This window comes from Macrosteles quadrilineatus, unplaced genomic scaffold (assembly GCF_028750875.1).
Source record: "Macrosteles quadrilineatus isolate MER2022 unplaced genomic scaffold, UCM_ALF_1.0 Scaffold_8__2_contigs__length_117827958, whole genome shotgun sequence".
Classification (NCBI taxonomy): Eukaryota; Metazoa; Arthropoda; class Insecta; order Hemiptera; family Cicadellidae; genus Macrosteles; species Macrosteles quadrilineatus.
The window spans coordinates 34515227-34530345 of NW_026542601.1; the positions used below are offsets into that span (position 1 = coordinate 34515227).

The 15119-nt window shown below is 30.8% G+C and overlaps 1 protein-coding gene across 1 annotated transcript in view; it reads left to right on the plus strand.

Moving 5' to 3' along the window:
* The window catches only part of LOC128999488 (brain-specific angiogenesis inhibitor 1-associated protein 2-like), a 220993-nt gene that overhangs the window by 8023 nt on the left and 197851 nt on the right, over positions 1-15119 (plus strand). Inside the window, exon 2 of the mRNA XM_054426043.1 lies at positions 2304-2437. Coding sequence (XP_054282018.1) covers positions 2393-2437 — 45 coding nt within the window. The 5' untranslated portion in view covers positions 2304-2392. The remainder of the gene's footprint in view (positions 1-2303; positions 2438-15119) is intronic.

Genomic DNA, 15119 nt, shown 5'->3' on the forward strand with positions numbered 1-15119 from the left:
TAATTGAAAAAAAACATATTTTTAATCTTGTTAAATACATTTACTTGTATATGATTTATACTTAAAATAATAGCTATTGTTCTCTGTTTTGTATTTAACAGTGGTGCCTCTTTTTTAACTTAACAGCCTTCAACTACTAACATTCCAGTGATAGACTATGACTGATTTCATAGTGGAAATTAGTGTACACTTTAATATGAAATATATATCACACGGCCTTTTTAGGGTGTAACAACCTTTGACTATGAGACTTTTTTAAACAAAAAATGTATGTCTTAATATACAACAGTTTTTAAAGTAATGCTTTCATTTTAACCGTACATTGCTTTGGGCGCAGCATAAAATACCCCCAATTCTATCAGGTTTATCCAACAATAAAGCCAGGTTTACGGGCCTTAACTGGCCGTAAATCGGAATTAAACCGAGCCAAAACGGTCCAATCACCGCCTGGCTTATCTGCTTCTGATAACTATTATCTTTGGGATTGGTTTATCGGTGGATGGTGTTTGAAATATAAATACAGTGGGATTTAATACTTTTTACTTGTTTGATTTCGTTATATGAGCAGCAAACACTAGTGGGAAAAATGCATATTACTCTCTACTAAAACTTATATATTATATATATATATGGATCGAAATCTCTCGTTTAGGTCTTAGGATTTTAGGTCCGGAAAGCAGTCGATTTTAGTTCCCTAAATCATACATAACATATCCTTTTCTGAAAACTTCAAATAAAAGAACAGAAAAACACATGGTAAATTTTTCGGCTCGTAATATAAGGATATTCATATGACGAATAAAAATGTATTATCGTAAATTATTGCAAAAAGTTAAAACAATATGCATTTCCACTACTACAATAATACAAAATAATCATAATTCGCATGTTATTAACTTATTATACTGCAGAGCAGATATTTCAAAATAGGCCTATATGAATTTTATACAATTATAATATGTATATTAGTTGTAGAATAGTATTTGTTTTGGAGCGAGACTGGTTACAGTGTAGGCCCTAAACTATTTTAACCAGCTGACTACTTATGACGTCACACGATAACGCGTTGTGTCATGGTGGTCTTGAGCTCGCTTTCATCTTTAGGTACAACCCATCATGGAACAGTTATCAGTACGTTCATTAACTGGGCTAAATATCTTAGGACAGAGTTTATCTATGAATTGTAGCTCTTTTGTGAAAAATACGTAGAATAAAATATATCTGTATCTTAACATTATATTTTATACCCTGTGAAATTTTTACTAATTTAAAACGTGTGTTTTCACATACAACAAACATCAAGACATGGCTTCTCCTTTAATATCACCACTAATCGCTTTGGCTCCTAGAAGTGTAATTAACGTGTATACTGTTAACGTGTATCAGTGAAACAGAACGTGTGTAACTAATGTAGGTTGTCATCTGTACTTAATGTTTGTAATAAACGTTGCTTGATATAAGTGTTAACTCGTGTAACCCTACAAAATATACGTTTTTGCTTAACTTGCTCGACGAAAAATATCGTTAGTGTTCAAGATTTTATAAAAATAGGTTTATAGTATTTCAAATTTTAAACTTGATTTTGACACGATATTAAATAAATATGTTTCTTTATGTTAAGCTTCAATATCTGCACCTTATTCTATGATCATAACTTTAGGTTATTGCCATTGTTGTACAATATATACCATTTGATCTTTCTGTTTTGCATTAATAGTTTTGAAATAAGAGGTGTTAACGCCTCTAAAACTGTCTTTAAGCATCAAATAAGGTGTATGTGTTTTTTTTATGTAGGTGCATCATCAATGTTTTGTTTGAATACTGTTATTACGTTAAAAGTTCAATAACTTTAATTTTAGTAGTGTGTTAATGCTCCTACATTTTAATACAACGAAGAGAGGACGGTATTACAATATAAATGGATGATGAATAAATTAGCGTAACTTGTTTTTAATCAGTTTAATTAAAACTACACAATCAACAGAAGGTGTTAACGAATTCGGAGTTTCTGTGATAATTGGGTTTAAAGTTTTACACTCAAAGCGTTAGTCAAAGTTTATTTTCCGCTTCCCTACTTTTGTTTATGCAATCGTTTTTCACTACAAAGTCATCTTTTAATTGCTTTTGGTTTTTACATTATTCTTTCTATTCTGAAAAAATAAGACCTGTAAATTTGTCACATGACATTTAGAATAAATTTAGTTTTTCAATTTCACTTCTGCATGTAAAATTTTAGTAATTAATTGCATATTTATTGATATTATCATGTCTATTCTTGAAAGTGATATATTTATTTGTTATAGGTGTGAGGATGGTGTGTTGTGATTGACATTGTGTTGTCATTGTCATCAGCTGTTATCATCAAACTGATCAAACATCCAATCAAACCATCATGGAGACGGAGGAGATCACGAAACTAGTCGATGGAATTTATAAGGTAAATCAAGACAACGTCTTCTCGTAGTTATGTGTTAGATTTTGCTCCCTTAGAACCATGGACATTTTACACGCCCACTTCTTCCCATGATATTTTTTATATTTCATATTAAGCTATTATCTCGTATTTAATTGCGGCTTTCTAATCCCTCTCTATGAATAATCATTGATACATTATTTTCGATGATATGATGTGATTATATTTTAAAGATTATATGGCTACAACCCGAAATTAATTTAAGGTTAATTTTACTTTATTCTTCATAGTTATTTATTATTATTTTACGAGCTTTCACAACCACAAGAAAGGTGTGCCCGCCACGTTGAGAACTTCTTTAGTTATAATTTGGTAATAAAGACAAGTGTTTCTCTTTTTGAACAGCTTTAAGTTAGAAAGTCGTCCAGGTATACCACTGCATGCTATGTAACTTGAGAAAAACAAATTAGTGTGTGTTTTTTTACACTATTTAGATTTTACCTTCAAATATTTTTCAGCTCATATCATAAAAGTCTTTTAATCTGATCATTCTTTAAGTTTATAAGGGGACTGAAACTTTGCATGCTGGTATTAAACGTTCTATCAGTAGAAATTTATTTGTTTAGTCTTTCATAGCGATGTCCTTTATAGTCCTTTATATTGAGAAATATTGATGTAAGTAGCAAGCAACTTTAAACATAGTTGCCTCGTCACTATAACAAATTGAGATTAAACTGTTGTAGATTGTACGATTCAATGAAAACTTAGAATATCCCCCTATTTTTAGCTTAAATTTTACAGTATCGTAGCAAGTTTTCTTATTGTATTACTCACCGTCGTCATATGGTTAGAATAAATTAACAAAATTATCAAAAATATTTTTTAATGGCAAATATTAAATTCTATAGTTCAGCCTACATTATAACACAACAACTATAACAACAACAACAGTGAAGTCTATAACACATAAAGTCGTTGACACATTCCCTTGCATGTGAAATAATTCAATGCCTGGGTTTTTGCACTGAAAAAGGTCGCAAAACCGATCGTTTGAGAAGCTGTTGAACAATGTACGCGAAGGTTATTTCTCTTGGGTACGATTATTGCGTAACACATCGTAATTGCATCGTATCGAATCGTGGTTGTTCGATATTTTGTGCCAATATTTTCATGTGGTCAGTAGTATTACCAATTGTAAAAAACCACTGGTAATAATACAAAATAAACATAAATGAATTGTTATATTTCTTTTAAAAACTAAGCGTTTTTTAAATATCAATATCAACATAGTATAAGTTAGGCCTACGTACAATGTACACATTAAAGATTTGTATGTCAATTGAATCCGTTTTATTGAAGTTTCGAAAAAATAGTTATAACCCTAAAATATCATGATTTATAATTAATAAATTATATACTTTAAAATTAAGCACTTAATAATTTAAATAAACCTCCACTTATAGATTCTTATTTAAAATTTTCATACTAAATTAAATCGATATTATCAATAAACAAACCAATTAAATTAAAAGTTTAATTATTTGTACTAATTAAGATATTTTTATATACAGTACTTAATAAACTATTCTCTATTTCAGTTCAAAGATTTTAAGCATCAAGGTAAAACAGACGAATGTTTCATTATAAATATTGTTACTTAGTTTTGTTACAAACAAAATTGTTGGTTGTTTTATTTACACTTTTTGTTATTGTTTGCACCAGTGAAATTTCCCAAGAAAGGACCACAAAAGCTTCTTCTGAAGGAAGTATTCAATACCCTTTTAACTGTTGTGGATATATCGGGAATCAAGCACATCGCCCTCTTACAAAAGTGTTAGAGTAACAGATCACTCTAAAAATGAGCCCTAAAATAGAAAATTTTATTTATTTCATTTGTACAAAAAAATTAACCTCTTCTACTGAACAGGGTTAGTTTAAAACGGATTTTGACAGTTTATATTCCATTTAACGTCGGCATAAGTTTATAAAATACTAGTCGATATTGAACACCTAAAACTCCTCAACTAAGCAAGTCCCTCAGAAGGAGTTGTACCAGAATCCTGTACAAACTCTCCTTCCTAACTTAGTTTCAAGACAATGCAGAACTCTCTATCATAGGAGAGGATTCAGATTATAGACAGGTATTTAAACTCAACGAAAACTAGTGTGACGTGTAGTATTAGTAAGCGAATATGAAATAAGCAAAAATGTCGTTGGTTGAAAGTAAAATCTTTTAAACAATGTATACATTTGCTTTGATGTTTTTAATAGTTTTAATTTTGCACAGCTATTACGTTTTATAGAACTTAGGAAAAGTAAGTAATTTCTTTCTATGTTATTACCAATGAGTCAAAAACACAAGCTAGCGATATTTTAAATAACGAGTAAAATATAATGTCAAGTTGGTGAAATCAATGCAACTGCAGCTCTGGAGTATAAACATTGGTATATTTAAAATGTACGGTGTTCAAATTTGTATGTTCTAAATATAGATCTAAAATTATATACAAAATATTTAACTTTTGCAGCTTTAAAGTTTTATTTAAGTAAAGAAAGCTGCACTGTAATATTTCATTAATGAGTAAATTTTGTACAGCTTTTTTTATAATTTATTTAAGTAAAATTAACATTTAAATCACCACTTACACACTTAGAAACTAAAAAAGAAAAGTAAAAAAACCTCAAAGGAACTCTCTCGAAATCTATTCAAATGATTTCATACAAAGACTAGGATTGCTTGTTGAAGTTTAGTTGATGAATAAAGCGTGGAAAGTTGGTTGATGCTATGAATAAATAAACTTGGAGCCTCCAAACTTTAATTTCATTTGCATTTTACATTCCCTTTCGTATTTACTACATTAAACAAGGATATTTCGTCTGAGTGTGAATCATCTCCTTTAATCTGCATAGTCTTAAATTGGTTTACACAACTAATCTAAATCCTATGATTGTAAAAATGTTATATTTGTTTAAGAGTGCATCTGGTGATTACCAATGATGCTTTCACGCAGCTTTATATGTATGAATTAAATTTGTTTAGCCCTCTAAGTTTTGCCCAGCTATTTGTTTTTAGACTTCAGTTCATTAAAGAAAGTAGTAATCACGTGAAAAACATAATTAACACAATTAATTTTACCTTTTTACTATCATTGTACATAACTCTTGAGTGACGTGGTTGAGCCACAGGATACGGAAGTGCAAAGTCACGTGGGGCTAGAGGTAATTATCTCGTAGTTTGTGAGATTATCTCGTGAATCACGAGAACACCGATGTAATTATGACGAAGTGGTATCACCTCATTAATGTGATTAACTTCTACATAGCGAACAGCCTACTGTTCATAGCTTGATTTGTAATGTATTGATTTTTTAACCATTGGTGTAAACAATTGTACTAAACCCTTAATCTGCCTCTATTTATCCACGAACGATCCACTAGTGATTGTAAATTACTTATCTTCTAGTCAAAGTTTTATTCAATGAAAAATCATCCACTGTAAAATATTATTGGACAACACTTATTTTACACCTAAGTACCCAAAAATAACTATTGAAAAATGTTATTGAAACATGAAAGCGCATTTTGACTTTGTTTTCAAACAAAATAGAAACCCCGTCTTGGACTATAAACTAAATGGATCTACAAAAAGTGTCCTACTTCTAATATTGGGTACCTAGTTGCAAAACGTTGGGTCTTTTAGGCAAAGAGCTCTAGTGTTGCCGTATTAAAAATCTCCCTTAAAAGTGAAATCATTTACTGATAGTCAAAGGTGAAATATTTTTGTACCTATATGTTTTTATGTTGTTTTTTTTTATCAACATTCTCACATTCTTTAGTGTGTGAGTGAAGGATATGTGTAATATTGATTGAATGTATCCTATCAAACACTTAATAATATTATTTACCATTTGAAGCAACATAACTGAAAAAGATACTTACTTTTTTGGGATTGAAACGTAATCATGATCAATTCATAAATCTATTGTAATTTATTTTAGGTCATCTTCATGATTCCTCAAATAAACATATATCTCAGAGTTTTAATACACCAATTATATAGATTTTGAAAAGGTAAGTTGAAATTGAAACGGCAAGGGACAAACAAGTAAAAGAAAACAAATACTAACCATGGGTAGAAATCGTATTTTCAGTTCGGAAGTATTAAAAGTTTGGAAATAAACGACAAAAGTTGCTAACGACAGACGCCATTGAGGGTGATTTTGTCTTATCCAGGAGCTCGAAAAATATCCGAAACGAAACGAGGAACTTTAATACTTTGGATGTAAGTAGGAATGATTTTGGATAGTATAGTTTGAATTCGTGTTAGTAGATTAAATTTTCTTATCTCTGAAACAAAATATTTTAAATTCCTTTATAAAATAAGCTTAAAGTCATACCATTTTATAATCATAAATGAGTTTACCACTTGGAGAATATGCTGATTTTAAATACTAAATGACAACAAAATATTACTTTTTTGCGAATCTGAAAAAACTAAGTTAAGTGGTCTAACTAGATAAATATTCTTCTTTGTGATAAGTTTAAAAGTCTTATGTTTTGCATAACTCATAGATACTGTGATAGCGTAGATTAAATTAACGGTATGGTTCTTAAGGAATAGTGTTACAGTACTTACTATTTGTCATTTGTTAACATTTATTTTCACCTTATTTGGTTAGTCTAATCGTAAAGCATTACTTTATTCTTATATAAACAAAGATCAAGGCAATGTTTTTTTATGTTCTTAAATATAAACCTTAAATAAGAACGAGTTTTGTCGTGCAATTCAGCGCATTCAAATGTATTTGCCATTTGATAAGAAACACACTTCAAATTTTACAATTGTATAAGAAGTACTATAACTAATTTAAGTCAGTGCAGATCCCTAAAAAAGTGATCTATTCTATAAGAATTCTCAAAACAAACGTATATGGCAAAATAATCATACATACAGGTTGATCAAAACTTTCTACCAACCTTGATCTTGCTGCTTTCTTGCGAGCAGCTGCGGGCGATGAAATGAAAATAAAAGAAAGGCAGACCTCACATCTTGTGATTGTATCTTCATCAGCAATACAATAGTCTCGATGTTATCTGCAGTAGAACAATGGTGTGTGGAGCTGTCTGTAATATACTTGTACGACCCTTGGTGAGTCATGCATGATAGCGTCTCGGATTCAGTGGTTGACATTCGCTCAGCTCATTGGCTAAAGCCGTGAATCGTACCAAGCTATTATATGGACAATATCGTAACAACCCTACTGAATTCTCAGGGTGAAACGGTGGCCTTTCAATTGTCAGGCAAAAAAAATACTCAGCTATTTTTCTAGGATTGCTCAAGTAATGCAATGTAGAAAAAAGCTGAAATACGAAATCCATCGGAAAATGAAAAGAAATGACAACTAATTAAAAGAGATGATAAACTTCCAACTATAATTTAGACATTTAAATCTTGGTCTTTGGTATGTTTTGGCGTCATTCTTCTGGTGAAAACACTGGTCAATGTTTCTAGTTGATTGTACAATTCATATGAACCATCGTTTAGTACTTCCACTAATTCAACGCTGTTGTCATCTCCTGATAACTAATACTGCATATTTTGTAAAATTATCAAACAGTTGCGTTCTAATACTAGCAATAAACGTTTCAGTTAGACCATAAAACATATCCCAAAATGAAAATGAAAAACTAGGCATGCCGGAACTACAAATTTTGTTTTTAATGTACCTGAATAGCAATCATAGTTTTTAATAGTTTACTAAGGGCTCTTTTAAACCTTTTATTTTTTGAAAGGTATCAATCAGTTTTCTGAATTCACGTGGAGGAACTATTACGTATTTGACTTCAAGGGGAATAAAAGCTGGAAAAGTTTTCAAAATTCAAACTAACAAAAATAAGTTTAACAAATAACCAACCAGACGAAATATTCTTGCTCTCTTTTGCAAATGTTTATCTCGTCTATAATTTTAAATGCAGTTCAGTTTCAAAAAACGAACACTGTTATACATTCTGGACTTACTTGAGGTTTACATTTCACACCGGGAGGTCAAATCCCCAGACTGAAGGGTAGTCACGTGACCACCCAGTAACCAAATTTGAGATCTGTCAAAGCAACGTCCCTACAGACAAGGGTAGGGGCTACATACATACATACATTATTGTATAATGTAAACAGTGTAGTGATGTATGCGGGAATATCATAGAAGTGTTAATGAAGTAGTGAAAGATTTAATTTATACTTTTACAATTCATTGCTAATCAATTTATTAATTGAATAATAAGCGAATTATGTTTCGTTGTATATTAATTGTAATTTATTAAAAGGTTTTTCATTTGTTTTTTTTTTAACCATGATCTTTTTTAGTAAACCATGATTCCGATACAATACGTAATAATTACTCTAGGTACATCTTGTATGATTTCTAATTAAAGTAAAAGTTTTGTCTAGAGTACAAAATACCAAAAGAATTTCCCAACCACACTTTAATAGATTGCTTTAAATTCAAATAATAAGAAATCACTTAAAGATAATGTGTCATTATAATAGCACATAAAATATACAAACGTAATTTATGTTATACTAAGAGGAAAGAATAAGATAAAAACGTAACAATTTTAAGCTCGTATACATGGCATTAATGTAAAAGGTAATAAAGGTTCGAAATATAAATCTGCATATTAACAGTAAAGTATACTTGGCAACATGATTGAGTTTACAATTGGTAGTGGATAGAAGAGAATTACGTCAATACCCTGCATGAAATATTTGTTTATACTTAAAAATCTTAATGCATTTATGGACCGGAAGCTTATGGTGTCTGCTGAAATGTCCTACATAAAGTACTGACAAATTAAATCTTATGGATTTGGTTACCATCCATATATTCTAATAAGGGTAAGCAATTAAATTGTTTTTTACCTTTTTCATATATTTTAATTTCCCGTTGTTAAATTTTTACGAACTAAAATTATTAATTGTAACAAAACCTTTAAATACATGATACTTTGGACATTGATAAATTAATGAGGTAGTATGTACGATTTGTGCCTTAAATATCACCATTAACCTTGTGGTTTAATTAAAATTAACTTATTTTACTGTCTCACAAACAATTGAAAATCACCAAAACTCTTTCGCACACGTGTAAGTAATTTAAAAGGCCTTACTTCATCGTAAAAAGTTACAACAGTTCTTGAAAATGAAATACGTCTGACTGTTTAATATAGAGGCTAGAACGAGTATTTTATATGTTGGAATATAAACTTTGTCATGGTATAGATCGTAATTCAGCCTTTAGATTATTTCTCAAGAACAATAAAACATTTTACTTCTTCCTTTTAGAAAACTACAAACTGTTATTGCTATATAAAAATTCAATATGCATTTATATGAAGTATGGCTGGTGCATACGTACATTAAGGTATAGTTTAAACAGTGTAGTTATATAGGTATTTGGCAATATCGTAGAAGTGTTATTTTAACTAGTGAAAGATTGAATTTACTCTTGCACAATTTATAAGCAACACACTAATTTATATATGAGCGCCTTTTGTTTCCTTATAAATTTATAATGCGTGTACACATTATTAACAACACAAAACAGCATGCAATTATTAGACACTTAATACGTGTACACTTGAAAATAAGTTTGCAACACTTAAATAAACTGCGACCTCAATGAAACATACACTACGTATTTACAATAAAATTTAACTATTCATAGATTTTGACTTGAAACAAATATCGTTTGTGCTTGTAACCTTAAATGTTTACAAAGGTGCAATAAGTCTCTAAGCTACCTCTTTGATGCCTTATATTAAATCCCCATCATTGTCAGCACAGTGAAAGAGCGGGTTTCATATCAGCTGACCAACAAACGCAGGTTTGCCAACGGAAGCTTTACCAACGCCAAATATCCCTGTAGTGGTCACCAGGATTGCCACTACACCTTTTGTGTTCAGATTGAAATTCCCTCTCCAGAGATGTGTTCTCTTTGAACTGTAGATTGTGTAATCCTCTTTAAATGTTAGATTTTACCCTAGTTCTATACAATTAATTTGTCTGTTAATGTACGTTAATTAGATGTTCAAATGATTTTAAAAGCTTAGTAAAGTAATTTTTGTTCAATTACAACCTATAAAACACTATTTATATGATATCTTTATTCATTTAAGTCGTTTAAATGTAATCAAATGTTTGTATGAACATGCTAAATCTAACTTAAATATAAATATCTTTAACCTAAGATATCACAGACGATATTTGATCCCTCGATTAATTGTGTCTTTTTACAAACCCGTTTACTATTAAAACCACAGATGAAAGAGAAGATTCTGCATTTTTGCCATAATGACTAATAACATACACACTTTATATGATTAAGTGAAATTTATTTTTATTCTATAGCTGAGAACGCTTATTATCTTTTACAAAACTAATGTTAAAAGGTCTTTTTGTTACAAGGGAATTATCTGCAAAAGTGAAACGTTTAATTACCATAATAAAAGGGTCCGGAGCTCGGAGGAATTCTAAGAGGCGGTTCACGAGTACGGGGTTTCGTGGCCCGCGGTTATCGTTGATCTCGACCAATTTTAACCGACGGTCAAAAAATGGGTTCACGACATAGAGCGTTAGCCGAGATCAAGCTTAGCCGAGACCAACGCTGGCCGTCGATCAAGAGCAGGGATTAACTGGGAATTTTCGTTGGGAGGTTGGCAACAGCCACCTGCCGCGCCGCTGCTCGCGGTCGACGAGCCCCAAAACAAGAGGATGACATTGCGTCATAATGATTGGTTCATAAATTATTATAATTAAACAGAGTATTTACTGATATCGTATAAAAGGTTGTGGACTTGCACTTGAATTCATTATATACTAAAGTTGAAGGTTACTCAATTTATCATTGAATTATGGATAATACACTTTTACTGAATACATTGAATCGGGAAAATGCAATTATGTTTTAAAAAAAGTTTATACAAATCTTGGTAATGTCTGCAATAAAATTCGATTACCAATTATGTTCAAAAATAAGACATACTTTATCAGGTTTGCAGTTGTATCCAAACGTTCAAATTATTTAATAAAATGACTGCTCTTTTCAAAGATTTATGAATATCTTTTATGTATCAGTAATTTGTATAAAAAATAAATTTCTAGCAACAACTGGCTATTATAGGAGCAGAGATGCCGTCATACGTATACAGTAATAAACGTAAATATAAAATGGCAAACGTACAATAACATTTTATGACACCAAGATCTTTTAAATCGGTTCACAATTGGGGCTACAAAAAGCAGGCCTAAGAACTAAGCCCCTACATGAGCGCGTGCCAGACGGGCAGAGCGCAGCCCTAAGCATGAGAAAACAGGTTATAATTTTAAAAAATATTTTGTTGTAATACAACGTTTTGTATATTTAACTATACGAGGTGTTAGCCCGTCCTACGTACGGGACTGGTCAGTTAAAACGGTGTAGGCCAATAATTCAAAACAGCTAGTTTACACGTATAAAGACAAATTTTATTGCAGCCTACATTAGAAAGAGTAATTATCAATTGAGAAGTGTATAGGCCTAGTCAATGATATCACCTTCCATCGCATACCTACCTCTTCCATAATCAATATCACCACAATACAATTACTCATACTATACACAATTTCCAGTAGGTCTGAATAGAAACTCCCTAAAATAAAACGAAAACATCCAATAAAATTCACAGTACACATAATTATAACGTTGGTGTCCTGACATCATTAAACGAATCGTCCACACACATTCTTTATGTCAATTTCACTGCATCAATTGCTAAATAAATAAGTGTAAACAAAGAAAAGTAAACACAACAACATATTAGTTTGTTTTGTAAACAGCCGAGTCAAAAAAATATTCATTTAAACAAAAGAACTGGTCACATGTTGAAGAAATTTAAAAAGTAAAAACGCTAGTAAAGCTAGTGACGTAATTAATTGTCTATGTTTATTGTCCATTCCGTTATCAGTTCCAATATCCTTGCTATTTAAACCACCCCCATTGAATCAATGTACATCGTAATTCCCCTTATTCATTTATTTAAACTATAAAATATTCAGCGCCTCCAAACGTAACCACAACTAAACACACGCTAAACAACTTTTTTAGATTTCATAAAAGGATGGTTAGTCTAATTGCAGTATCCTAGGTCAATGATGACGTTGTGTTCAATCTATGTCATTCATCTGTATATCTTTGGATAACACCCGTCTGAGGTTGTGGTGGTAATTTAAAATCGTATTCCTGAGGATTCTTGATCTCCATCTTTATGACATCAATATTTCAAGGCCTAATCCAAACAAAGTTCAAGCATTCAAAAACATTGATTGAAACAAACCAAGATGAATTAAAACGTGTAAAAAATGGATTTTCCTACCCTTTCCTAAAAAAGTTGAGCAGTCTAATAATTTGCATATCCTTTTTTTAAGACTCGTGTACAGAGCCTTGACTTGTATACATCGATGGTGTTACGTTTCTCGGTGAACTACTAATCTTACTTGTTTCCTAAAAATCAATGACAAATCAGAGTAAAAATAAAATAACCTCTTAGTTTTACTGATTCTACAGAGCATTTTTATATCTAACCAGCTGTTAGTCAAAAGAAAATTATATTGCACTAAAACAAACCGAAGAGTACAAAGATTTATTTAAAAAATCCTTTGAACATCCTAGTATTTTACCTATGTATATTTCAATAATCTGTCATCCTCTTATCGAAGGATTGAATGTATCAATGATTAGCATTACGCATAGTATAAATAAGTCAACCCTTAGTATGTCTTTTAATTTTATCCAAATGCTGAATTTGTGTTACAAACGCTGAATGTTTACAGCTGTTATGTTAAACAAATTATATTACACCAAAAGCTAGTTTAGAATCTTAGCGTCGGCTGCTAAACTTTTCAAAAATTAAAACTTAATTTCTAAATAACTGGGAAACTAAACTAAAATTATGGCTTCGACATTCCCTAGTTCTCAAAATTATCTTTCTTTCAACACAAAAATCATGAAAATCCGTCGAGTGGTTGATTCAGAATCGTGAAATAAAAAAACACTGTTTCGTTTTAATATTATAGATAATTTATCTTTTACCTCAGCAAATTGAAGCAATTTATTGTAAATCCCGATATGACAAATATTAAGACATTATCAGATGAAAAGGTCTTTCTTTAACAAATCTTAAATCATAAACATAATAATATAAACATATAATTTACAACATACGAAATAAAATGTGGATACTTAAATAAAATGACCTATGTTTTATATGAATTTTACGGTGGAACAAAAATTGAACTAATTTTATACAATTAAAAAAATCTCAGACAAACCTAAAAGTGTTTGATGGAACCATTTTTATTTTGATATTATTCAGCTGAAATAAAAGGATTCAAAATTGCTAAAATAAATATAAAGAATTTACAAAATAAGATTCGATTGCAATTTAAATTTATATGAATATGTTAAGCTATTAGTTATATTTTTACTTAGTAATAATTAATCAAAATGCCTCAACAGTTACTTTTTACGATGTTTTGCATGTTTTCGGCTATCAGTAGTAAAAAAATGAAAAAAATAAATATCATGTTGAGGGTAATGAAATTGTTCGGAATTTAATGCCGAATCCGAATATAACATTCTTTTTGCTAACAAAAAAACAATAAACGAGCAAATGAGATAATCCCGACATGATGTCACCTTAACCCTGCCCCCTAGCAGGGTTAAGTTGAAGACCAAAACCATTGTTATTTACGCTCGAGATTATCCAGTTTGCGCTAGACTATGACTCGTGAACCCGACATTTGGCCCGGGGTTTTCTCTAATTGAACCCGTGAAGCCGACTTTTTGCGCTCGGGTTTATCCCTGTCATAATTGGGTGAAGTTTATCTGTCTGCGCTCGAGCGCGGGTAACCTCGTACTCGTGAAGCCGATTTCCAAGCCGCGGCGCAAAAAACCGGCTATAACTGGATTTTGCGCTCGAACTAAGGATAACCCGTGACTCGTGAACCGCCTCTAAGTGTCTCTGGTGCTTTTAAGGCTTTAAAGTTTTGTCCTTTTGATGATCATTGAGACAACTTTTACATATCAATGTACGATACTGTACAATGCGACGAATATCTAAAGATTCATTATAACAAGTGCAATGCTCGGTAGAGGATGCCATTTATTTGGAAAATATTTGAGTTAGAATAAATTATTCCAATGCCTTAGCTTAATTATTCCAAAGCTATGAACACATAGCTTTTTCGGAATTTTTCATTTGAGTCATAAATTGAAAATAATATTATAAGTAGTATGAAGACGTACATAATATTCCGTTCTTATAAAATGTTAACAACACTGATACTTTATAGAATATCTTGTATTTAAAAAACAGCCCGTCATACTAAATTTATAAAGCAGTTGGTTTCTCAATAGATGGAGTTAATAAACATGTTTTAATTTTAAAAGTTAATAGTGGTTTAGGTCTGAAATTCAAAGCTAATCGATAAAAATAAAATTATATCGTTAAAATGTTATACTGAAATTAACCTAATAGCATTGTGAGTTTATCTTTTCTGAAGTACTTACGTATTATGAACGTATTTCTTATAAGTCGTCTATAAGTTGTAATGCACCTAAAATAAAGTTTAAAAAATAGTGGACGATTTTAAAATATTTTTTTTCAAACA